The sequence below is a fragment of the Falco biarmicus genome, chromosome 11 (genome assembly GCF_023638135.1).
Source record: "Falco biarmicus isolate bFalBia1 chromosome 11, bFalBia1.pri, whole genome shotgun sequence".
Classification (NCBI taxonomy): Eukaryota; Metazoa; Chordata; class Aves; order Falconiformes; family Falconidae; genus Falco; species Falco biarmicus.
In genome coordinates, this window is record NC_079298.1 from 4,305,133 (window position 1) to 4,331,241 (window position 26,109).

At 46.2% G+C, this 26,109-nt stretch overlaps 1 protein-coding gene across 4 annotated transcripts; it reads left to right on the plus strand.

Moving 5' to 3' along the window:
• The first annotated feature begins 9,100 nt into the window (after positions 1 to 9,100).
• Positions 9,101 to 26,033, plus strand: SERBP1 (SERPINE1 mRNA binding protein 1). Of its 4 annotated transcripts, none has more exons than XM_056356656.1 (10): positions 9,101 to 9,603; positions 12,692 to 12,854; positions 13,810 to 13,947; positions 14,069 to 14,164; positions 14,760 to 14,834; positions 17,162 to 17,339; positions 20,562 to 20,609; positions 23,130 to 23,303; positions 24,289 to 24,327; positions 25,609 to 26,033. In XM_056356656.1, the coding sequence occupies exons 1-10, from the start codon at positions 9,213 to 9,215 to the stop codon at positions 25,663 to 25,665; spliced, it is 1,359 nt and encodes a 452-aa protein (XP_056212631.1). In that variant the 5' UTR covers positions 9,101 to 9,212; the 3' UTR covers positions 25,666 to 26,033. The 4 variants fall into 4 exon arrangements, with proteins under 4 accessions (XP_056212631.1, XP_056212632.1, XP_056212633.1 ...); XM_056356657.1 differs by having other exon boundaries at positions 14,093 to 14,164; XM_056356658.1 differs by lacking the exon at positions 20,562 to 20,609 and having other exon boundaries at positions 9,102 to 9,603.
• Positions 26,034 to 26,109: the final 76 nt, after the last annotated feature.

The window sequence follows — 26,109 nt, forward strand, 5'->3', positions numbered from 1 at the left end:
GTGCAACATCTCTCCTGGCTCCGCAGCAGCTGTCTGGTGCTGTGCTGTTCGGGAAACTGCAGGACCATGGGACTCAGCCCTCTGTGTCCTGCCACGGGCTGCTGCAGGGGGACACGCTGGGGGCTCAGGGCCCTGCAGACCCCCTGCCTGCCTGGGGCTGTGCACAGCATGGGGATCCCTCTCTGCATGGAGGAGCAGCCGGCCCCCGGGCATGCATTGCTGCGGGGTGGGGGCCAGCACTGAGCAAGGGCACCCATGGGAGGAGGATTTGGGTGCAGAGCAGTGCAGCCCGTAGCCAGCTCCAGGCCAGCACCGGGGCTATTGCCAAAGGTTTTTCCTTGGCGTCGTGGCAGCAGGTGCAGAGCTTGTTTCAGTCGCAGAAGAACAAATAAAAGCTGCCAGAGGACCTCTCCTTCCTCCCCAAGTGTCCTGCAGGGCTTTGCTCCTCCCGGAACCAAAACAGTTTGGCAGAAGCAGGCAGGGAGACGCAGGCAGGGCGAGGGGAGCTGGGGGCCCTGCCCCATGCGCAAACAGCCACGGCTGCCGGTGCAGGGTGCTCCTGGCTGGGCTGCTGGCAGGGGTGGGTCGGCTCGGGCACCAGGGCTGGCCCAGTCAGAGCCTGGGTCATTTTTTTATGCATCTGTGGGGACAAGCAAGAAAAAACAAACACAAGGGCTGGGTGGTGTTTGGGATGGGTCCCTCGAGCGGGAGGACTGGGGAAGCATTGCAGGTGGCAGAGGGTCTGCACGCCCAGCAAAGAGGCGAGCATGGTAGCAGGAAAAAGGTCCTGGGTTGGTTTAAGCTGATCACTCTTAGAAATGGCTGGTGGTGGGAGGGAGAGGGTTTAGGGTAGTGAGTCTGTTCTAACCCATTAAGTTGGTGAATTCTTGAAAGCTGGGGTTTGCAGCGCTGTCAGCATAATCATGAGTGAGCAAACTGATATCATTACAGCTAAAGATGCAGCAAAATGGGATTTTTTTAATAATACCTTGATACGGTAGAAATTTCCCTTTCCTTGACTGCTGCATTTCCATGTCAGCCCAGACGTACTTCTGCTTACAGGCATGCCTGGAGGCGGCGGACGTGCGTGGGGTTCCTCTGGGCCCTGGGAAGGACCATCCCGTGCTTCAGGACAGATCAGCCCAGTGCCATCTGCGGTGCCATGAGGCTGCCGGGCCTGCCGGCGTGGTGGGGAGCTCGGCCGAGCTGCTGGCTCTCAGATCTCACTCCTGCTCCTCGCTCTCCTGCAGCTGCCAGGTGGGAAGCTGTGTCTTCTTTAGCTTAGCCCTGCCTTGGCCGTGCCCCAAAATAAACCTGCACTTGTTCCCTGCCCTGCATTGTGCTCCATAAAACAAAAGGGCCCTTTTTATTTGTGCAACAGCTGAAATGTGGGCTCTGCAGAGTGGCTGGAGCCAGGCAGCAGCCGGTGGAGGGGAAGGAGAGGCTGAGCTGCTGGCTGGGGAGCAAGGCAAGCAGGCAGGCTAAGGATGCTGAGGGTAAGCACTGCCTCTCCACAGCCCCAGCACCGGGGTGACTCAGAGCGGTCTCGCCTGGCTGTGTCCCTGTGAAGCTGCCGGCTCAGCAGCCTGGCCCAGCTCTCCCATGGCTGCCCTCCACACCCTGCAGCCCGTCCGACTGGGAGCCAGGTGTGCAAACAGGATGGGCTGGTTTTGGGCACGGAGTTGGGCTTGGTGCTGGCAGGGCTTGGAGGCAGTGCTGCTGAACACAGCACCATCCCCACAGCTGCTTCCCCAGCAGGACTGGGACCGGCTGAGGCTCTCTGGGCAGCTTCGCTGGCAGTGTCAGTGTGAGGTGCATGAACAGTTGTGCCTCATGGGTTTTCAGTGCGTGACAGACAGTGCCGGTCCAGATTTTGACTGTCCATCTGTTTCTGGATACAGGGCGGTGAGTCAGCTTGCTGCAAAGATGTGTCCCGTTTACACAGTGTGCAGGTTTGGCTTGTTGGCGTGGAAAGCCATGCTGATTGCTTTTCTCTGAAACACCGTGGGTTACAAACTGCTTTGGTTCACTTTCTAGGGGACGTTCTTAGGAGTGGTGCAGCACCAGAGCACCCAGCACGGGTCCAGCCTGGCCCCTGCGGCCAGGGCCAGGGCAGGGTATTGCAGGTATCCAGGCTCCTGCATGCGTGCGTAGGACGTTGCATGTGCGTGGGAGTCCCAGCCATCACCGGCATCCCCAAATGGCGCTCAGGGGTGGTGTAACCCTGCGGGAACCTGACCCCTCGGCACCAAAGACTGTGGCTGTGGGTCAGTGTCAGCAGCAAGGCCAGTGTGGGTGAGAAAGGTGCGGAGGAAACATGCCATCTGACACTGGATCTGCTGCTGAAAGTGCAGGAACGTGCAAGCAGGGGCTGCAATTGCGGTTTAACGTATTCCCTTTCCTGCCAGCCACAGGGCTGCGACATGAACCCAGCCAGCCTAAAAAAGAAATAACACATAGAGGGGGAAAATGCCACCTTTGCTTTTTTCCAGCCAGGTCGGGGCCCTGATCCAGCTGCCGGTGCAGCCCCGCGGGCAGTGTGCCGGCACAGCAGTGGAGACGGCAGTGTGTGGGAGGCAGCAGCAGGCAGAAAGCAGCCGTATCAGCTGCAGCTGAGATGGGAACCTGCCCGTGGAAGCAGGAGGCAGTTTTAGCTAGCAGGAGGAGCAGCTTTCTGCCCAGTTACCGGCTGGCCCAGCAGGTTTCACTTTGGCACCTCCCAGTCTTCCCAGTGCTGCTGCATGCAGCTGTTGGCTGTTTTGCTAAGGCACCTTTAGGTTTTTTCCTTCTAATTTCCCCCAGTAATAACCCTGAATTTCCCTTGGTAATAACCCTGAGAAGAGTGGCCACGGGTGCTGGTGGTGGCACCCGGAGTGGCTTGACGAGGGCTGTTGCAAGCATGGGGATGCCTGGCTGGGCAGGTGGGTTCAGTGCTGCTGGGAGCTGAGCCTGCTGCGTGATCCGGCTGAGTTTTTTGGTACAGCATTGCTAATTGTGTTATTTAACCCATGGCAGTGGCAGGTGCTGGGGTCCAGGTGCTCCCCTCGCTCCCACAGCACCCAGACCCTGGAACCCCTGTGGTGGGTAAACATTTTTTTCCCCCTCTTCCTTCTCTGCTTTTTCAGATTAGGAAGGCAGCAAAGCCCCCTCTCCTCCAGTTCCCCAAGGAGCGGTTCGATTGCTGCAGCCGAGGAGGCTCCAGCATACCCCAGCCCCTCCTGGCACCCTCCTGCCACAGCACCAGGGCTCTGGAGTCCTGGGGAAGGGGCGGGTAGAGGAGAGCTCATAGGAATCAGCCCCACAGAGGCGATAAAAGCAGTGTTTGGTGTACCTGACCTTCTGCTTTGTAAAGCTCCAGCACTGGTTTTCGAGGCTAAAAATACCTTTTACCTTGACTGCTGTTAAGGCAGAACGCTTGCCTGGCAGGTTGTTTAGGATTCAGGGGAAGAAAGTTCAGGCAGAGCTCAATTAGACTGGCTTAAATTTACAAGCAAAGTTCTGTGTGTGCATGATTTGCTTCACTTGTTTGTTGCACATTTTAATGCACAGAGCAGTCCTGGGCTTTTTTATTTTTCAGTGCACGTACTTAACGTAGAAGCGCTGTTGTTATTCACATGTTTACAGCCCTCCATCATAATGAAACTGCTGGTTTTTCTGCTGTGAAAAAAAGGACCTAGTGCTCTGCCGAAATGAGCAGAATATGTGGGAGGATAAAGCTGTGTGGTGCTGATCGCATATCTTCTCATGAGCTCTGCCTGGCTTCTCCTGGCCATTCCTGCTGTCCTTCTGACCAGCGCTACGTAATTCTGCGAGTCCTTCTCGTAAAGGATCCATGTGCCATGAATGCGCTGATGCAAAGAGCTCAGTAACGAGTGCTCTGTGTTCTTGCTACCTGCTGTATTTGCAGCGATGAGCAAGCACCGGCAAGCATTAGGTACCGCTTGGCTAGTGCAGTGTACTTTATTATTGTATTAGTAATGTGATAATAATTAGTAATGCAAAAATATAATTATTATTATACTAGTAATGCAATGTAATGCAAAGTGATTGCAAAACTTACACTTTCAGGTAGCCTGCTTCCTATCTTCCACTGACCGTCTGCTACTTCAGACGCCCCAGCACTGATATGCTTTGCTCATAAAAAATGCCAGAAATAGGTCGTCTGTCACACTTCCCTCGGAGCGGCCTCTGCTAAAGCCGTGTAACGGCTCTAGAGCACCTCAGTTTGAATGGTTGGTATCTTTTCGCAGCAAACTGAAACCCCAGTGGAAACAATTGCCAGAACAAGCTGAACAAGAAGTTGCCAAGTTTCTCTGTGGCATACAATGATTATTGGGTAGCTGGAATTTTTCTTACTGGTTGGAAGTCACGGCCATACTTATTCAGGAGCAAACATAATGTTTTCTGTACAAAAAAAATCACTGTTTTGTATGGCCTAGGAAAAGATGCATCTCGAAAAAACCCCAGGCAACATCCTCCTTGCCTGTGTATTGTACATTCTGACAGCAAAGTAACACATGCATCTGGAGAAAACTGGCAAAACAGATTTGTAGAGGCTCTTAAGTTAAAAATTAGGAAAAATCTGTCTTAGGAATGGAGCAAGAACCCAAATAAATTCCTCTCCCCCTGCCCTGAACTTGCTGCATTTCCTATTCCTGCTTAATAAGCAGGCAGCCAACAGCTGTTGGCAAAGCTTGAAAATAGCCTAAGAGTGTAGCATGTCAGAAAGCACTCTGTGCCTCTTTTGGTAAGCAGCGCAGGAGCGGCTCCTTAGGTAGGTTATCTATAGGCCAGCTTCGGACAAGGAACGTTGCATGTCCCAGCCGTAAATAGCACCAGCGATGCACTTCTCTGGCTGGTGGAAACGTTGGTTTTACTCCAGTGTGAAACGATAACACAAGTGTCTGCTCTGCAGAACTGCAGCAGCCTGCCCAGCCTTCGACACAGCTCCTGGAAGTCTTCCATGAGTGTTTGAATTACCCCCTTGCTGTTTGCTAGCATCTAATGACCGTATCAGCAAGCAGTGTTAACGAGATGACTGTCCTGGGACCAATGTGCGGGGTTTTAGTGATTTGGAAGCCGTAATGTAGAAGTATGTCCTTGATTAGAAGCAGAAGTGCCGAGTTAATAGTCCTTGGCTATTTAATTCCCAGGCAATGGTCGTCTGTGGTTCGGATCTTCAGGATCGACTGCAGCTGGGCATCACTGAGCATGCATGAATGTTCCTCTGGCAGGAAATTTTGCCGGTATTTGGAGAGTAGCAAAGCCTTGCCATCTGTCCTTCCCTCGGCCGGTCGCAGTGCGATCTCTGTCCTCACCCAGCGTGGGCTGGGATGTGAGGAGGTGTGATGCTCCCGCTAGCCAGGAGCTGGGGCACACGCTGTCCCAGCACAGCGGAAAGCTTTGTCAGCAAACCGCGCTGGTGGCATGAAAAGCAGCTGGGGCCTTTTTTCCCTGAAGCGGCGCATGGGAAGGCTTGGCTGTGGCTGGCTGTGGTTCTCCTGAGCTGCCCCACTGGTGGCCAGTGCCAGCCGCGCTGGAGGGCACACACCAGCCTCGCTTATCTGCAGCATCTCAGCCCAAACCAAACCAAAGACGTTTTCACTGAGCACTTTTTTCCCTGTCCTTTCCTACCCATGGCTCTGTCCTCAAACACAGTCCCACTAGAAGATGGGTTTCGGCCAGGCAATGTGCGTGCAGAGCTGTCAGCTTCGGCCATCCCCCCCAGTCACCTTTGAATTTGTTGGCCAGCATCAAGCAGATTTAACAGAGCAACAATGACGAGAAAGGCCTTAACTTCTCGTAAGCCCTGGGAAAGGAGGCAGAAGGGTGCAGGGCAGGGACTCTGCTAACGCTCCTCCAGAAGGCGAGCAAGGCACCTGGAAGAGCAGTGCTCCAGAAGGAAAACAAGGTCCCCAGAGGAGCACTGCTCCTCCAGACTCTGCAAGGTATCGGTGAACATGGTGGGACCCACCTGGAGCTCCCCAGGTATAGGAAGTCAGGCTTTTTGGCTCTGCTGCCCATGAGGTCATTGGTTTGACTCGAACATTTTCTGCTCTTTTTTCCCCAGAGAGAAAAGCAGGTTGCAGTCCTGCTGAGGAATGGGCTTGAGGAAAAGGCTGCCACATCAACGTTGGGATTCCTGCAAGGCTGTGCCTGTCGAGTGAGGCAAAAGTTATCATTCCGAACGTGCCAATTAATGAGTTTGCTTTTCAAATAAGGCTTAAACCCAGGTAACTTCTCCTGTCCTGACCATGCTGGTCCTTTGTGTGATGGGGGGGAAGTACAACACTTGTGTGGGGATGGTGCTAGGACCTTCCCTTGGTGTAAGGGCTCCCTGTTAGTTTAAAATTTTTAAGACTCTTTTTTAAATGTTATGAATTGAAATGTTGTCCTACGGCCAGAAGTGCCCAAAACCCATGAATTACATTTGTCAGACAACACTGTCATTTGGAATTTTGACCTGCGCGACTAACTGTTGGGCCTCTTTATAGCAAACCCAACGTGCCAGCATGCAGTGCATGCCAAAGCGTGTGGTGGTCCTGAGAAGAGCCAGCGCTTCCTACCACACACGCTGCAACTCCTGTTTCTCGCTAGACAGAACAAATAAAGCTGGCTGCAGGTGACTCTATTTACACCACAATTGATTTCCCAGTTTACATTAAAATACCTTGAATCTGTTTTGTGTTTAATTCCAGGTGTGACCCAAAACCTATTATGTCGCGTCTGCACTTGGAACATTTTGGAATACTGAAATGTACGTCAGCTTGCAGTATAGCGTGGGAGAGTCAAAGATGAGCAATCCTTGCAAAAGCAACGAGAGAGAGATGGTCTGACCTGCCTTTGAGCAAAAAATCCCAAGCCCCAAAGATGGGCAACTGAGAAGCCTGTTTCTGGGAACAAATACCCTCTTATAAACAAGAAGCTGCCTGTGCCATCTGGCAAGCAGCATGTCAGGGCTCCAAGTGAGAAGCATTTGGAATTTTTTTTGTAAAATGTGTGTGATGCAATGCAGCCTTGGTGCGTGTGATGGGACAGGAGGCTGAAATGAGTTCAAGGCTTTTCCTGAAAACATCTGCCGTGTAAATACAAAGTGTTTTAATTATGTGTTGCTTGGTGACATTTGATTAATCCCAAAAGCAAAAAGCTTGCTTGAAGAAAATATTTTGAGTTCTGAGGATGTAATTTCTGGTGCCTACTTAACGATATCCTTGAGAAAGGGGTGAACTTCTTGTGTGAGCGACCAAGTGCTTCAACCCCCCTCAGACCTAGCAGCGGTACTGCAGGAGGGGCTTCCTCACAGGCCTCCCAAAAGCAGAACAGATGTGGCTGTGGTGCTGCAGGGGAAGCTGATGAAGAACAATAAATGCAACCAAAATAATTTCCAGCTGATCTGGAGGAAGCTAAGCTGTGGACGTACTTTTCAAAACCAGTTGGTTTGTGGGGTCATCAATTTACAAGCAATGCACATTCAAGAACTGAGCAAATGTAATGAAATCCTAACACCATTATTTCAAGTGGTCTAACTTCTTGGGGTAGGCACGACAAATATTAGAAATTTTACCCTTGCTGAGGTTAAAGTTAATTACACTAACAGGTACCAAAAGGCTTATTTAAAGATACAAACATAGAAAAAGGTGTTTCAGAAGGACATGTCAAATCTGTGCCAGTTAAATATGTTTTAGTCTCTCTATAATTCCCACTGGCTATAACTTGAACTACAAAGACTGATTAATACTGCAAATATTTACCATCTTCACTTGATACTGTCTTCTAATTGTGTGTATCTGGTAATTAGAGGCGTATAAATGTTCATGTGAGTAGGAAATTTTATTATATATCTAAGATCAAGGTAAAATCTGCAAGGTTTTGAAAGCGTAACTTTTATTGGTTATAGCTGCAAATCTATCAAACCGCTGTTGCTGAAGTTGCCTTCAATGACACACATTCGTCTCATGCTTTAAAAAGCAATTTAAGGCTAGTGAGAGGTGTCACAGGTTTGGAATGCAAAAGCACTCTGTATCTTCAGCAGAGCAATGTGTCCCCGCGCTAACTTGATCTCTGGGCACAAGGACCGTGTCCACGCTCGCGCTTGCCCAGCCTCCATGCGTGTGGTGCTTCCGAGCACTCATGGCAACGATCTTTACCACTGCGAAGGAAGAACAATTTGCTTTCACTTCAAACACGGCAGCACTATCACCTGCCTAACCCTCCACGTACAACTCACAGGGTTTCTCCCCGAGTCTGCGCTGGGTCCGATGATGGTGGGTCCATCCCAGGGGACAAAGCCGCAGAGGCCGAGCGCAGTGCTGGCTGTCCCGTGGCTGTCCCACGGCTGCACGCAAAGGCCCGGGCTGGGAAACCCAAAATGCCCACCTCCGATTCCACGCTCTTCAGAGCGGCAACAAGATGGAGAAGGGCAGACCGAGATACTCAGTGGTTTCCTGTATTTGTGCACTGACCCCAGTACGTGCCAGTATGAAGGCAGACACTCCTGACCGGGTCGTGTTTTCACTCGGGCGTACCAGCATGCTCTACAAGTGCCTTAACAGCTGACTACACACTGTACCTTTGTTGCATCCAGCCTGCGTTATTTAATCCTTAAATAAGCTCTACGTGTACCCCAGTGGTTTTTAACACTTGAACAGGGGAATTTGTTGAGAACAACCAAGCGTGCGGATCTCGCCCCACGTTTTTTCCTATCAGGACATCCCTGAGGTGACCAGGTTGCGCACCGAGGGAGCGCAGGCCGCGCCCCCGCGCCCGGCAGGGGCAAGTCGCACAGCCCTGAGGAGCGCGGGCCGACCCCGGGGCGAACGGCGCCCGCCGCCGGGCACACAGGCCTAGCGTGCAGAAAGACGTTTAAAACTGAGGCTCATCGCGTCAGGTCCGGTGTCACCGCCGCCGGCACCCCCGGGACACCCCCGCGGCGGCGCGGCCCGGGGCGGCTGCGATGGCGGGCGGCTGCGCGCACCACGCACAATGGCGGCGCGGGGCATGCCGGGAGCTGTGGTCCGTCGGGCGGGCGCGGGCGGCGGCGGGCGCGGGCCGCCTGCCGCTCCCGGCGTGCCCCGCGCGGGGTGAGGTGCCCGGATGTGCCCGGCGCCGGAAGAGAAGCGGGTCTCTTCGGGGCCGGCCATCTTGTGCGGCAGCGAGCAGGGCGCGGGGGGCCCGGCAGCATCGGAGGAGGATCCCGCCGACGGGGGCCCATCATGCCCGGACACCTGCAGGAGGGCTTCGGCTGCGTCGTCACCAACCGCTTCGACCAGCTCTTTGATGACGAGTCCGACCCCTTCGAGGTGCTGCGGGCGGCCGAGAGCCGGAGGAAAGAGAGCGGCGGCGGCGGCGGGAGCCAGGGGGGCGGCGGGGCCCGCGGCGGCCCGGCGGGCGCCCAGACCAACTCCTCCGGCGGGGCCGGCGGCGGCGGCGGCCCGGGTCAGGCGGGCGCCGGCGGCGGCCCCGGCAGCGCGGCCAAGCAGCTGCGCAGGGAGTCCCAGAAGGAGCGCAAGAACCCGCTGCCCCCCTTCGCCGCCTCCGCCGGGGGCGCCGCCGACCGCCGGGAGGAGGGCAGCGGCCAGCCCGGCGCGCCGCTGCGGAAGGAGGGTGAGCCGGGCCGCGGGGGGCTGCGGCGGGGGAGGGGGCCGAGCGCCGGGCCCGGCCCCGCCGAGGGGCCGCCCCTCGCCCCGCGGGGGCCGCGTCCCGCCGCGCACAAAGGAGGCGGCGGGAAGGCGCCGGAGCGCGGTGCGGGGGGGGCCGGGCCGGGGCCCGGGCGGCGGCCTCGCACCCACGTGGGGGAGCGCATGGCGGGGCCGCCCGGGGCCGGGGGGCGGCTGGCGGCGGCCGCAGCCCGGGGGCACCGGGGCCCTGCGCTCGCTGCCGGCCGCACGTGGCCGCGGGCGGTGTGGCCCCGCGGGCCGGCCCGCGCGGAACGGAGTCGTGCGTGGGGCGCTGCCGTGCCGGAGCGGGGCGGCTCGCCTGGCGGGCGGCGCGGGGGGCGGCGGGCTCCTCCGGGAGCAGCCAAGCGCCGTCCTGAGCTGGTGGGGTGTTGCGAGGGGCCTGGCGCATTTGACAGGGGGTGGCAGCGCCCGCGCTTTCCAGATCCCCCCGCCTCGTTTTTCTAGGGAACGGGGTTGACAGGGCTCACGTAGGTATTTCACTGATGGGCTGTGTGAGTTCTCAGACGTGTTTGTCTAAACCCAGGAGACGTCGCACGCGGGAAACCGTGTTGGAAAAAAAGGAAAACAACAAAAAGTCCCGAGTACAGATAGGTTAAACGAATGTGCCCTGGGCAGAGTGACTGGCAGGACGCGGCCCTGCGCGAGGAGGGGTAGCTTTTGCGCACACATGTCGGCCCGTGGCAGGCAGCTGTACCCCGCACAAACCTCGGCACACCTCAGATTGCTCGGAACTCCCATTAAATTGGAATCCATGAAATGCATCGAAGTAAGGTGACAGCGGTTGACATGTGGGTGAGGAAGTAGCTTGGCAGCTGCAGTTTAACTCTGGAAGATCTTTACAGCAACGCGGCTGGTTCAGAAGACCCCAGCGCCGCGTGAAAGCGTCTTAACACCTGTGCATTTACTGCAGCGCATGTTGCAGTATGACTTTCTGCCACCTTTTATGCTTTTTAAGAAAGAAGTAGTCTTAATATATGAGTTGTTCTAGAAAGTAGGCCTCCCAGACGTCACTTGAAAACACCTTGTGAGAAGCAGAAGTTAGGAACTGTTACAGTAGTCTTTGCTCATGGGTCTTCTGTACTTTTGTTGCTTGAGAGCTCTTTCTGTGTGAGGAATGCAATAATTTGTCCTGAGTCGCAATTTGCTGAGCCAGTGTCCTCTGGAAATATTAATAGTCAGATGCAGAGTCGTGGTGGTGTCCCTCGTGAGGTAAACCTGAAATATGGCAGTGTCTGTGGCCAACACAAGAGAACGCAGAAGGTTTTTGGCAGGGCTAGCGCTCCATGTTTACCTCCTGGTTTTCACATTCATTTTCAAGAGCAAGCACTACTTCACTATGAAAAAAGTACTTTGTGGCTTATTATAGCAGTGAAGTGGAAAGTCAGGCTTGCTTTTGTAACTGTGTATGGTGCACTGCAGTAAACAAAGTCACTTTCCAGTTTGAAAATTTTTGGGTTTTGTGTGGGACAGTGTTCTAACACCATAAAGTTGTTTGATGCCATAGTATTGACAGGGTTTGCTGCGTACCTTGTGAGTGTATTGCGTTTTGAAACTATTCCACTATGTAAGGATGCAGAGTATTTGACTGGTGAATTACCAGTTCAAAGCTTTATGATACTAAGGAAAAGGTATTTTTGGTTAGGCTTCACCAGGTTTTTTGAGCACAGGGTGTTGAACTCAAAATTCAAAAGACACGGAATTATTCCTTCCAGTTCTGCAGCATACCTCCTATGTGGCACTAGCCTGTTTGCTTTCCTTGCTGAGCTTTGCCTCCTAAAATTAAATGGGCCTTCTTAGTTTGAGAGTCCTTTTCAAAGTAAATGTTAGTGAGTTTAACCCCTGCGTTTCCTCAGGGAGTAAGGATTACTTAGCAAGCAATGTATGTCATGCAAACTTCATATATAAAGTACAGCTTGTAAGGTAAGGAAGACATTGTTCATTTGGGCGTGTTGGCTTGGATATCATTACAACTGTAACTTCTCTAGCCCCACCCAAATAGGACATTGCTTGTTAGGCAGGACCTTAGTTCTTTAAAAAAATGTAAAATTGGCAGCATTCGATTTAAAAGATTGTTCACAATTATTGAGCCAGCCTCAGTGGCTTGCTTAGTGTTTCTTCCCTAAACATTTTGGCAAGAAAATAGCATAACAAAGCAATAATGTGTTTGTCCAGATCTTTCTAAAGAAGAGTAAACAGGCCTTTCGGAAGAGTGGAAAACTGCATTTAAGATCTTTCAGAAGTCTTAGTGAGAGAGGTAATGCCCATCGGAAGTTACTATTATTGAAAAAAAAAGTAGTCTTTCAGAGGGCACAGAGGAGGGAAGGAAGAACACTAGCCGGTTCAGTAGCAGAGTGTACTCTTAAGCTGTTTCAAGTGCGCACATGATGAGATGAGCCTTTGTCAGGGAGTGTGTATCAGGCTGTGAGGATTGGTGTGGATGCAGACACCATTTAGTCACTGACCAGTAACTACCGTACTGGGATGCAAGTGACACCTGCTTGGGAAGGGTGGCCCTGCCCTGGGTCATACAGCTGGCCAAAAAAGTTCCCAAGAGCACAGTGAGATGAAGCAGGGTCACTGTCATAGGGTCCAGCCTGGTGATGCATGTCAAAATCAAAAACACTTGTTCGACCTGAAAAGCGCCTTTCGGGGGTGGGGGGTGGGGGTGGAAATCTTGCTTACCTTGATCCCTCTTTGAAAGTTGACCCCATCATTTTAACATGGATTACTAATGTATTGTGTGCTCTGACAGGTTTTGTTTCCTGCAATATTGTAAGAGCATACACTTGCAGAAAATAGTTTGATTGAAATGCTGTGGAAAAATGTGAATCAGAAGTGTCAATGATAAACAGTTACTTTGTTATAAAGGTATAGTTTCTCAGATTATCTACTCATAATGCTAGAAGAAAAACGTTAATTCCATCTTACCTTCAGTATTCTTTTATGGTGTTAGAATCAGTATCTCTCCCAGAGCAGCTCTGCATTCTGTTGATGTGTGTCGCCTAATGTTTCAGGGATAAGACGTATTGGCAGGAGGCCTGATCAGCAGCAACAGCAGCAACAGCAGGGTGAAGGCAAGCCTATTGACAGGAGACCAGAGAGACGACCTCCTCGTGAGCGCCGCTTCGATAAACCTGCTGATGAGAAAGGCGAAGGAGGAGAATTTTCTGTTGATAAGTAAGATTTGATTTTTTTTTTTTTTTTTATCTTGCATGACAAAGAACTTTCCTAGCTTTTTTAGGAAGGGCCTGTCTTGCATTTTGCTACTAAGGTAAAACCTAAACAAACAAATAGCTGAATGAATCAAAATTTAACTGATTGAATTCAATTTTTGTCACGCACAAGAAGAGCATATCTCATCTAGACTATAACTCTTCCCTTTTCTGTGATTTTGTTTACAAACTCTTTACAAACTCAACTGGAGTTTTAACTGGGAGTGATCCAGCATGATCAGTTCCATTGGCATGTCTGAAAATACGGTTTAAATCATTAAGCTAGCCACTGTATCTCTCTAAATCTATAGCAGATAACTCAGGAAAGGAGCTTGAGTATAGCTGTTGCCTGCAGGATGAGATCTGTTTGCTGTTAATCCGTACAGCTGACTTAAAGCCAATAAGAGTTTGTCCATGTAGGTGTTTACACCTTGTCTGCAGTGGCTTCAAATCTGGAATTGGTGAAACTGTCTTACATCTAGGCAAGATCTAAAGTGTGTTGAGTATCATGAGGGATCCAGAATCCAAGTGTTCTGAAAGTAATGATCAAATATTAAAATTGTAGTAGCTGAAGTTAAAATCCTTTTTTAAAAGCCAAGTGGGATGAATACAAGTTAAATGGAAATTGTAGTGTTGGCTAGGTAAGTAACACACTACAAACACTAAATTTTGGAATTTACTGCCAGAAGATGCAAATGAACAGCAATCCTTCGAAGCGATTGTTTCTGGATTTTGAAATGTGGGCATTATATATGTGGGTTTTTTCAGTGTAGTAATTTGGCATTGAAGTTAGAGCCTCAACACAGTTATAAACAGTAATTATCAAAGGAAAAGCAGGTAAATAAAAATCTCAAAAGAGAACCTTAAAAACCATGCTGTAAATATTTGGAGGTGAAATACTGACAGTTGTTCCATGCTAGACCCATTCTTGACCGACCTATGCGTGGACGTGGTGGACTTGGAAGAGGGCGTGGACGCGGCCGTGGAATGGGCAGAGGAGATGGGTTTGACTCTCGTGGCAAACGTGAATTTGACAGACATAGTGGCAGCGATAGATCGTAAGTCTTTAACTTTTTCTATTATTTTTTTTTTTACTATTCTTTACAATTAAATAATGTTTTAAAATCTGTCTTTGAATTTCTGTATCTGGACACTATAATGTTAACTCAGTTTTGTTAGTTCTGTTTCACATTCACATTTCAGCGGCCTAAAGCATGAGGACAAGCGTGGTGGCAGTGGATCACACAACTGGGGAACCGTCAAAGATGAACTAACGTTAGTAATCTGTAATTGCTCAGAAAACTATTAGCCAAATGTTAATAAAGCCTAATTCCTAAGGCTTGTAATGTAAAGATTCAGCCTACATTTTTTGCCTTTTGATTTTTGTGATTTTTGTTACTCTGTTTAAACAATGTTTGCAGAATCAAGAAAATGAGCAATTTCTTGTAACATAAGAGATGGGTTTGCTGTTAAAACTGTAATTTGGAGAAATTTGGAATGGGGGTGGTGTCTTGTGCTGGTTTTTGAACGGTTCTTTTACTAGGGCAGTTTAACAATTTTGATTAAGTTAAGTATGCTTTTTTAGAAGTATTACACTGAAAAGAGTATTTTTAATAACCAGATCCATTTTGGATCTCAGGGTATGGCGGGAGGCTTTCAGAATGGGTACTAGTGCTGGGAAAAACTGTTAGTAAGGTGAAAAGCAGAGAATTTAAAAGGCACAGAGAGTACCCATCCTTAATAAAATAGTTCATGTTAAAGAAGGGTGGGTTATGTAAGTCCGCTATAGTACTTAGTCATTAATCTTACGGAGCTTTAAATAGGGGTGAACTTTTGAAAAACCCAAACTCTAAACATTATGTAATTGCAGTGAGTTGGATCAGTCAGCTGTAACTGAGGAAACGCCAGAGGGAGAGGAACATCCGCCTGCTGATTCTGAAAATAAGTGAGTAGCACCCCTCTTAATGTTCCTTGATTGCTTCAGAGGTAGTATTTCTTCACCTTTAACCTTGGATATTTATTCCTACTTCTGTTTTGCCAAACTAAGCTGATACAGAATTATCCACAATGCTGCTGAAAAACTTCTCTTGAAAAAGTGCATGTCTAAAAATTAACTGGAAACTGTTACGTTAGTGTCATGTAGGCTCTTAGGTCACTTTCAGATGTAGTTATTAATGATTGGTTGTTATACGCTTACAGTCTTGGGATTGCAGCTTCTAAATACCAAATCCAAAAGCATCTGAGCTCATAACTAGGTAGAACCACCAAGCAAAAGGGACAAAATTATATTCTGCTGGTGGAAGGTAACTTTTTTTTTAAACTTAGCTTTTCAAAACAGCCATCAAGACTGTGACTAGCCTGTCAGAGAATGGTTGTATCTCTTTCATTCTCCAGCTTCTGTGCATGCAGGCAATTTTGGAAGAAGTTAACTTGATTGCTTCTCATTCCACTTGGATACTGTTATGGAAGCAAGCAGAGACTGATGAATGATACACAGTAACTAGAGAAGCAGAACGAGAAGTAGTGATACTTGCAGTTGACGTAAAAACGAGATAAAAATTTTTGTGGTAGTGTGGAAACTTGTATTTAATGGGGAGTGTGCTTTATAATGGATTCAGAAAATGGCTAACAGCTAAGATAGAATTTTGAAATACTTGTTTGCACAAGATTTCTAACCTGGAGTTTGCAATAGCTTGATTTCCTCATTAATGACTTTGATTAGTGGTAAAGAGGGTACAGTTACTGTGTAGAGAGTAAGAAATGGATTGAGCTTATAAAAAAAAAAAAAGACTAAATGCCATTACTTCTCGAAGGTGTTGGTGGTCCAAGGTTAAGGTTATCTTGTAGACAGCAGTAGTATGAGAATTTTTAAGGAATTACAGCTTGGATATCCATCAGAAAATGCAAGCTAGCTAGTCCTTAAAAGAACTATATCTGTTGGAAATCCAGATATCTTAAATTTGCTACCTGCCGCATTTCCTGCATCTTTATTAGCAGCAGTGTCCCGGTGTCTTGCTTGACCAGGTACTGACCCATCCATGTGCAGATCAGTTATCTGCAAAATTCTACAGGCTCTTTGTGTGTGTCATAGTTTTCCTCAAATCTGCAGAAAATATGTACTCTTCTCAGTTTCAAGCGTAATGCATCTGTTGTAACCCATCAGTTTTCTTCATAGAGAAGCATCTTTACATGGGTTAGTTTTCAGGTTGGCTAGTTTGTGGATCTGAACCTAAATGTTTCGGCAGAACTGTAGGCTGTTTTACTGCAGTAAAACCTGCACGATACTGAGGGCTGGTGTCTTTACCTTGAGCAAAAGTGGCTTCTGAATATACACAGTGTCAAAACCCATGCTGTTCTACAGAACGAGAAAAAAAGAAATATGACATAAAAATCTCTGCTTTACTAGGTTAAAATTAATGGCTATGAAATGAAAACCTTTTGAATTGAGGCTTTCATGATCTCTTTGCTGCAAATACATGGCACTAATTTTCTGTAATCGGAAATTTAGTTGCATAAAGACACTGAAGAATGACTAGAGGATTGACTGCCTGTGTAGTTGGAACATGATCTGTTATTGAGCATAGTGATTGTGTGTTTTATTTTTAAAAATAGCTCTTTGGCAAAAGGTAGAGGCATCAAAGACTTGGAATGAGGTGATACATTGCATGAGTAACTGAGTTGTATGAGTTGTTTTTTTCAAGTTGGCTGAAAATAAAAATTATTTGTTAGTTGGGAAATTAACCATTATCTTTAGTTCAATAAAGGAAGCAGACTATCCAAAGCTGATTAAATTCTGTTTTTTTTAAAAAAAAAACCAACTTGAAAATTGAGGGAAGAACAAGCTCGTTCTCACTGGCTTAACTTGAACTTTTGGGAGAGAGGTACCTCAAAAAGGGTGGGGAGGAAAGCTCCAAACAAGTCCATTGCAGAAGTTAGGCTTTCATATTTGTAAAGAAAACTCATTCATGTGGAGAATAGATGGCATGGGTCAGTGTTCATTTTAACGTTTTGCTGTGCTCACCATTTAGTTGCTTAAAGGTGTCTGGCTGTGATTTTTTTTTTTTTTTTTTTTTTATTTTTTTTTTTTTTGGCACGCTGGCTTAAGGAGGTGAGTTTTCATGTGTGCTTTCTGCGTGGTGGGAGTGAGGGGTTTTTCTATATGCTGCTTAAGTGCTAAATACTAATCTGGTGCCGATTAACAAGTGACTTTGAATTTGTATGTTAGAATGTGAGTTCTAAGTCATGATCATAATATCCACGAATTTACTACAGAGAGAATGAGGTTGAAGAAGTTAAGGAAGAAGGTCCTAAGGAAATGACCCTGGACGAGTGGAAAGCTATTCAAAGTAAGGATCGTGCAAAAGTTGAGTTCAACATCCGTAAACCAAATGAGGGTGCTGATGGGCAATGGAAAAAAGGATTTGTTCTTCACAAGTCAAAGAGCGAGGAGGTAAAGTGACTTTCAATATTTGCTAGTATCCAGATTGTATAGGCTTTTCTATTGATATGCATTTCTTGGAGCGGAAGCTCCGTTCTTCTAGACGCTGACCTGTAGCTAAAAGTCTGTAAGGGAGCAACATTTCTCTTAATAAAACTGGAGTTAGGCTCCAGTTTTATTAGCATAAGCAGCCACTTTACTGTGGGTAGTTTTAGCAGTTGATCTGTACCCTTATGTTGGTGCATGCTGTGATATAGTAAGACTGGAAACCCGCTGCATCTGGGCAGGTAACTTTAAGGACTGTCTCTTGATGAACTTTTTAGAAGAAGTTTGTCAATGTCAAATTTATTTCTTTGCTTTTTTTTTTGTTTTGTTTGTTTTTAAAGAAAGCTTATGTTATTTAGCATGTTAGTCTTATGCAGTACACAGACTTAGGATGCTTGAAAAAATACTGGTCATGTCTCGGACACCTTAACACCTAAACTGTTTCTCTTATGTTTGTAACATGGGTATCTTCTCATTTTGTAATGTTAGGTCGACAGCCCTCCTTGAAGCTTTTGAGCAACCAGGTGGAATTACCTTTGTATACCTCGGTGATATACAATGGAGTTGCTGCAGAATTATTTTAAAATTGTAGTTTTTCAAGCATATTCGTTTTAGTTGTTGCAAAATTTTACTCTTCCAAGATTGTCTGAGTGGCAAGGAGACACATACTCTTTGGCTTTAGAAGGGAGGGAAGTGCTAAGAGCTCTGCTCTTAGTGCAGGGCTGCATTAATCTTTGGTTTTGATCTTTGCTTTTAACACTCTGTAATAGCTTAAGTGACCCACTTAAGATAATGGTGGCCTGCAACTTTGTCTGCCAGATGGTTCTGACTCCCTTTGAAGTAACTAGATAGTATGTAATACTCTGTTTGGTGTTCTAGCCTGTATTTCTGCTCTTTCACACCTTGTCAGTTTTTTCTTCTTGTAAGCTGGGGACGTAATGCAGATGGGAAGGCACTGTTCAGTACTTTCCGATGAAAACTCCATTTCTGATCTCGTTGAAGTCGGAATGAGTTTGACTTTGTCACAGTCGTGCTATTTTCTTGCTGTGTAAGGTAGTTGTTTGTCAAATGATTGAACATCTTTTTGTTTACCTTTAGCTGTTTGGTGTTTGAAGTGTTTATTAAATACTGTTTTCTCCGGCTTGCGTAGAAAAGGCGAACTGAGACTTAAATGTTCCTGTATGTTAAAAAGAGTATATTTAAACAGAAGTATTTATATGCTTTACCAAGATTTACTAAACCTGTAGTCCTTCAAGTTCCCGCAGCCCCAATCCCTCCAAAGCAGATTTATTTGACACTTAGTCAGCTGAAGATGGTCGTCTTTAACATATTTGCATGTGTGACAGTATAATAAGATGGTGTACTTCTGGCTAATCTAGAAAGATCTGTACTGTGTTTTCCATTTGAAAAATGAATTGGTAGTTACCTCAAACCCAAATGGAACCAGTGAGGATAACTGATCACATTACTTTCATGGAAGAACTGACATTATGAGTAGGTTGTTCTGTTTGGGGGGTGTATTATACTAACTTCTCTTCAAAGAAACGAGTCAGATCTTTTTAGCACTATCACATAAGAAGTTAACAGTCCCTTGCTGTGTAAGCGCAGTAGTGAGATACTAACAAACTGCCTTTAAATCTCAATGCTTTTAGCCTGCTTTTATTGTATGTCCAGCAGATGTCTTTCCCCATTTCACTTACTGTTCGCTGATACTGTGGGAAGCAGCACAGGGGTTGTTTGTGAAGTACTGCAGCAGAATAGCTCTATAATCGGTATGCATTAGGAAAGCCTTCGTTGTGGCTCCTTTTTGAGCAGGTTTAGAAGGTGAAATATCTTTAAGTTATGACAAAACCTACCAGTCACCTGCTGTTCTTCTGTTTGCCCTCTTGGACATACTTATGAGTCATGAAATCAAGGTTGATGTAAGGTTTCTGTGACTCTTAGTGACAAGAAGAGAGTTTATGTGTGGAACTGACTTGGTTTATAGGTTAATTCTGGTTTTCAGCCCCAAATCTTCTGTACTCTTACAGTTGAAAAATCACAGTGCGCTCCAGTGGACTTTCTCAAAATTTGCGGTGTTGTGATGACTGCCCTCATTCCTGTAGCCTGAGAGCTACTGGGAGAATGCCCTAGGAGTCTGTGGGAAAAGGGAATGTGAGGTTCTAGTACTGTTCATCTGCCTTGGTCTCGTGAAAGTGCTGTCCTCCTCCTATTACTTGGGCTCTTCCCTGAGGGGTGAAATGCCTGACCCTATCTGAGGTCTTTCCTCTTTTTGACATTTGCTATGCAATTTCGAGAAAGCGATATTTTTGTATGAAATGAACTCTTAATACTGTCTCAAATTCTTGCTGGTTTTATGTGAAATCCATGCGTATTGGCAGCCCTAGTCTAATGAGACTTTCCAGGAGACTGGGTTATGCTGTTATGCCATGAAATAGAGATCCTTGTTTTTTTCTTCTCTGCAGCTGGTTTAGTGGCTTGCGTCTGTTTTAAGTTCTACTGGTGTACAGCTGAACAAAAAATGGAAAGGCGTTATGTTGTGGAGAGACCTTAAAATTTGTTTGAAAAGTTGGATCCAAGTCTCCTGGAAAGACTGATACCCTAGTAGATCAGTTCCTCCTCTGTGTATCTGCTTGTGCTGTGCCTCTTCCCTGTGCCTTTAAACTTTCCTGCTGATCTAATAGCTTCCTTAGAGGAGGTTGGAATGGGAGACTGAGAAAAACGTTTTTGAAGAGAGTACTTCATCTTCTCAAAATTTAGAGGCATGACTCTTGAATTGAGGCTCTGCAGGAACCTTTTCTCACTAACGGTAGTTTTGAACGTCGCACCCTCTTACCTGTCTAGTTCTGTACGCAGTGTGCCTGATGAGTTGAGGTGCTGGAGATCAGCCTGCACGCGCGGACTCTACTGGAGTTTCCAGCAGCTTGTGTTGAACTTTTTTGGTACTGATCTGAGATTTCTCTTGTCTCCACACCTGTGGTATGGTCCATCCTCTAATCTTTCTGGATGCTTGCACAGCTGTTGTTCTCATCCTTTTGCTGCTTCACGTGCTCAGTGACATCTGTATCCAGCAAGTTCATGTGACCTTATTACCTGTTGTTTCTGTATGTAGTTGAGTCTCATTTCTTCCTTTTGTTTTCTCCCTTTGTTCCTTTTGTCACTTTGGCGTGGACACGCAACTTTCATCAGACAAAGGCGATGACAGAAATGCAGGGGAGTCTGCTGGAGTCAAATGAGGTACTGATCCTTTATATCTAACTGGTAATACCTGTGTTTTAATATGAGCCCCTTCTGAAGTGGAAGGTCTGGATATTAAGAAGTCACAAAAAGAGAGAATAAAAGTAGATGCAATATGGAGCTCTTCTGTCCATGCCTGTTGTCTAACTGTGCACCATGTAGGAGCCTTCATGATTAGTACCCTTGCTCCTAATTGAGCTGAATTCACACCTTATCATAAAAGCTTCTATCATGAGTCTTTTTATTTTTTGTTGTTGCTGTTTTTCCATATCTCGCTGTCTGCTTTGGCCCCCTTTCCCTTAGCAGCTTGTTCTTTATTTTTGACAGCCTTTCCCAAGACCCGTAAGTGCAGCAGTGCCTTCAAGAAGCTATCACTTACTAGATCAGAGCAGTATTGAGAGTTGCCAATACATATAAATGCTTCCAAAAATGATTCAGAGTAAACAATTTGTATGGTATGTCTGTGACTGTTGTCGCCTAAGTGAAAGAAGAGGATGAGGAGAATATGCCAGGTCTTGTACTGTGGGGTTTTAAAGCAGCTTTGGATAAAATCATTGGGTTACATATAGAATTTGCTATTTGTTGGTTTAGTGGTCAAATCAAGTTGTGAAAATGCAGGGTTTTTGGTAGACTGTAGTGTTTCTATTTTAGGTGATAGCAGTGTAGGGAGGGAAGCAAATAAAATTATTGTACAAATCTGCTGATACTACCTCTCACAAAAGAAAATGTCCTGTGACTACCAGTAAGTTGGAAATACAGTCTCAGTACCCTGCAGTGATCAAAACCATAGATAAAATATTTAGTGGTAAGAAAGGAATGAAAACAATAACAAAAGGTGTTGTGTATGGTTTCACAGATTGTTGTGTACTTACATTTGAGTAGTGCCATGTCAGTCTGAGATGTGGAATTACTGTTCTCTGAAAAATAACTGCTTAGGCTAACTTCCTGAGTTTGGGAAAGAGATCTCTGAGGGAAGGGTATCAGTTCAGATCTATGAAATCAGGAGTGGAATGGAGACCAGCTGTTAATGGAATACATCTCAGTCAAATGTGCTTGAAAGAAAGCAGCATAGAGGGATATTTCTTGTGCCCAATTAAATTGCAGTGCTCTCCACTGCATGACATCGTGGAGGCCAAATGTTCAGCTGGACGTGGAAAGGGATAATTAGATTGATGGGGGAGAAGGCTCTTCATGGCTCTGTACATTATGGTGCTTGTGACTGACTCACGGAATCCCTGAAAGCAGCTTTCAGCCTTTTGACTGTAGACCTCTGTATCCATTGGCTGCCTTATGAAGGATCCACAAAGGGTAATTAAAGGGTGTAGGGCTTAATTGCACAATATGTTGCCTCTGAAAGTCAGCATACTGTGTAAATTACACCACAAGAAGTTAAAGAGTCAGGAAGCTTAAGCATGCTAGTGGCATTTCTGTAGGGAAAAAAACAAGCAAATTGATAATTGCTTTACCAGAAGTTAGGGGCTTATAGGAAAAGAAAGCATCGTATGTTGCCATGTTTCCAGAATATGATGACTAGACCTTGTAATAGGCAGGGTGCTGGACTGGGTAAAACCCTTGCTCTAATCCAGTGTGGTTGGTTGTACATTTTGTGTATCATTGTAGCTGCCAAAATCTGACTTACTACATGGAAAAATTATTTGTACAAAATAGGAAAAATAATCACTTTAAAACACTTGGTTCTTTTTGCGTTCAGTGTGTGATAATTTAAAATACTTGAATGTACTGAGTAGTAGCATTTATGGTGTAGACATTAACTCTTTGGTGCGTACCTTGCTCCTTGAAGCTCCGGTTTCTCTCTGTGAATGCACTAGGAACTGACCAGCTGTAAGTGTTGTATCATGGCAAAGGCGATGGAGAGTCCTGTTTTTCAGTGTAATTGATGAGGTTGGTTCTCTGTTTTAGCATTAATGTTTTGGCTACTTCAGTTACATTGTGTTTGAACTCGTTATGCCTCGTTTGCTGTTCGTTATGGCTAATGCAAACCAGTAAGGGATTCTTACAGTCTCCCTTGTTTTAAGTAGTTATACAGAGCTAAGCAAATGAGAATGTACTCATTGAGCAAAACAAAGATGGGTTACCAAGTAAGTATTTATAAAGAATGAAATGAATTGATAGAACCTGAAGATTTCTCAGGATGCAAAGTAAGAAGAGGAGAAATGCCAGAAAACAAGGTTCTGTACTGGCTTGGTGCTGGTTAGTTTGGTCTCGGAGAAGCCTAAACTCCAGAGCTTCCCTGAATTGTCTTGGAAATGCAAAATACCTTTGTTTGCTGAAGTGCTTATTTGATTACCTGTGTGTGGTTTTGTTGTCCGCACAAGCGGTATGACTTGATTCCTAACAATTCCTGCACTGTCTTTTAACCTGAATCAGTCAAGGTAATCGTTCGTCAGTATGAGAGTGCATTTGGAGGTGAACGCGTACTCTGTGATGGTAAGAGTGCAACTACAGATGAAAAGGTTTCTTTGGTGATTTTCCTTACTCATGAGGAAACACTCATTTCAGGCTCATGCTGAGGACTCTGTAATGGATCATCACTTCCGCAAGCCAGCAAATGATATTACATCCCAGCTGGAGATCAACTTTGGAGACCTTGGCCGCCCCGGACGTGGTGGCAGAGGGGGACGGGGTGGCCGAGGACGTGGTGGCAGGGCCAGCCGTGGAGGCAGAACTGACAAGGTAAGTAGCTACAGCTTTCATCTACAAAGGAGCTTAGTTTCAGTTGTTACTAGGATTTTCATACAGATAGTTTTAGGCATCTTCCTTATTTCTGGGGAGTTGCTCTGCCAACAAACGCCACATTTGAAAACCAAGTCAAGTGTCTGTTCTTGCAAATTTAAACTAGGTTACTGTTAGGGCAAAAGGACGAATGTTTTAGCAGTGTTCTCATTAAACACAAAAAAGGGAGGGTGGGGATAGGTTGGGTTAAAAAAAAAAAGTGCCCACCTTTTCTATCTGAAGCTGAAAAACGACTTTTCAGTGCGGACGGATCTAAATGTACTGTGAGGTGCTTCTGTTGGTGCCAGAGCAGAACTGCAAGTGCTAGAGCGGTTATTGTCAGGTACAGTCAGGACAGTGTATCTGCATTGTGACCTGTTGGGGGTGAAAGACTGGTTTTACAGCTGCATGCTGTATCTTGAAACTGAGGAATTTAGATTTTTCATGTGGAAATGGGGTTCTTGGTGTTTTTTTCCTCTAATCTGCAGTAATTTTTTTCCTCCTGTAGTCCCAAAGCCCTAAGGAAATACTCAGGGAAAGTACCAAATGAGGTTAGGGAGAGAAGATGTAAAGTTGAAGTACTGTAGTGTAGCTACAGTAAAGGTGTGGTTTAATATGGAGCACTTACTCAGCTTAAATCTAATCAAATTGTTACTTACTAGAAAATGAGTCTGGTGTGGCTTTCTTCACATAGACCAGACTTGCTCATTTTTGACTCTTCTAGGACTCTTGACTCTTGTTTTCTCTTTTACACTGGATCACTTTAAATTTTAGGCTTAGTAGTCGGAAAACTCTCCCGTTACCAATATAAGAAAATTTTAAAGAATTGAAATTAAATGGTGGTGGTGTTTGCTCTTGAGTTGTTTCACTAATATGGCGTCTTGCTTCAAGAATAAAAAACTTCCCTGCAGCCTATTTTATGCTGACTTTGTTTATTTCCTTTCAGTTGGTTAAGGAGTTTGACGTGATCCACACACCCAACCAGGTTGGTGATCTCTGCTGGCACTTGTGTATGTTATGTGTGAACAAGGCCCTCCTGTTGCAGGGACGGTAACTCCCGTCCTGCAGCGGGTGGGCTTTTTTGGCTTGCGTTCTGCTTTTGTGTAACGAGCAGCCGGAGGTACTAAGGCTAGAGGCTGAGGACCCTGCTATTACTTTTTAACTTCAGTTTGAGGGCTGGGTATTTCTGTAGTGTCTTAGTCTTGCCTACAGGTGTTGATACCACTTTTATTGGAATGCTTTAAATATATCTCTTGATAAATGACTGTCTTTACAGGAAATTGCACTGTCTTGGCTTTTCCTACTCTTCTCTTCCACAATCCTCATGGACAAAGTCAAGAGTATTTTAAAATACTTAATTTCTGCATTTAATTGCAGCACTGTTCTTTAGGTGCAGTACAGAGCCTTTTAAAAAATCTGTTGGGAAGCACTGAGGAGATTTTTAACTTAAATGTATGAATTTCTAGGGCTAGGTTGGCACAAAAATTCTCTTTATCAACAGCTAGTTTGTGACTGGGGAAAAATTATACATGTGAAACTTAATTTGTGCTACAGACAGGCCTTTTCTGTAACTCTTGTCATGTCCGTTGGTAAGAATTGATGGTTGTGTGCTAGTGGAATGGTGTAAACCCACGTGTAGGGATCTCTTGGATCCTACAATGGAAACAGAGATGTAACCTTGTGCAATAATCGTGTGCAAACATGGTTTGTTTGCCTGTAGTGCCTCTTCCGATCTTTAAAGGTCTCTTCAAACCGAAACGATTCTAAGATTCAGATGTAGGCTTTGTTTTAAAAGGTAGTACAGGAGACTTCCTAGTCCTTGGGATAAAGGAGAACAGATAAGTGTTGCTTATCATGGAGGAAAAAAGTTGCTCTGGTAGTAATTTGTCCAGCACCATCCTGCTCACTCTGCTGTACTGTGTACCTCTTTGAATCCTGGCATTTCCCTATTGAACAGGGTTCAGGTTAAAATAGTTTTAAAAGGAGGAATTCCCACCCCTGTTTGTCTGGGGTGCAGGGAGTCCCCCTGCCCGCAGCTGCCCTGTGCAGGTGCCCAGCCTGTCTGCAGAGGGACAGAGGCTTAACCTTGTCCCCGTGCCCGCTGGCTGGCCCCAGTGTGTGCCAGCACCTTGCACTGCCCCGCTCCGCTGTGTGCTGGGCTGTCTTTGCCTGCTGAGTGGAAGGACTTTCTAATGTGTGAAGAATTAGAAACATGGTAGGGCTTGATGCTGCTGAAGGTCGTAACTTTCTGATGTTTCTCTTTCAGTCAAGTGCTTCTGCTCCTGATGTAGATGACCCAGAGGCTTTCCCAGCTCTGTCCTAAACTGGATGTCATAAGCCAACCCTGCCCTCGTCGGGCCTTCCTCTCCGAGGCTTGCATGCTTAAGGATCCTAAACAACTAAGAAATTAAAAAGAAAAAAAAAAAAGAGGAGACTGTCATTCATACCATTCACACCTAAAGACTGAATTTTATCTGTTTTGAAAATGAACTTCTCTCGCTACACAGAAGCAACAATATGGTAGTCAGTTTTGTATTTAGAAATGTAATGGTAGCAGGGATGTTTTCATAATTTTTTCAGAGATTATGCATTCTTCATGGATACTTTTTTGTATTGCTGCTTGAAAATATGCGTTTCCAAACTTGAAATATAGGTGTGAACAGTGTGTACCAGTTAAAAGCTTTCACTTCATTTGTGGGGTTTTTGTTTGTTTGTTTTTTGGTTTTGTTTTTTTTTTTTTTTTTTTTTAAATTCAGGATTTTAAGAC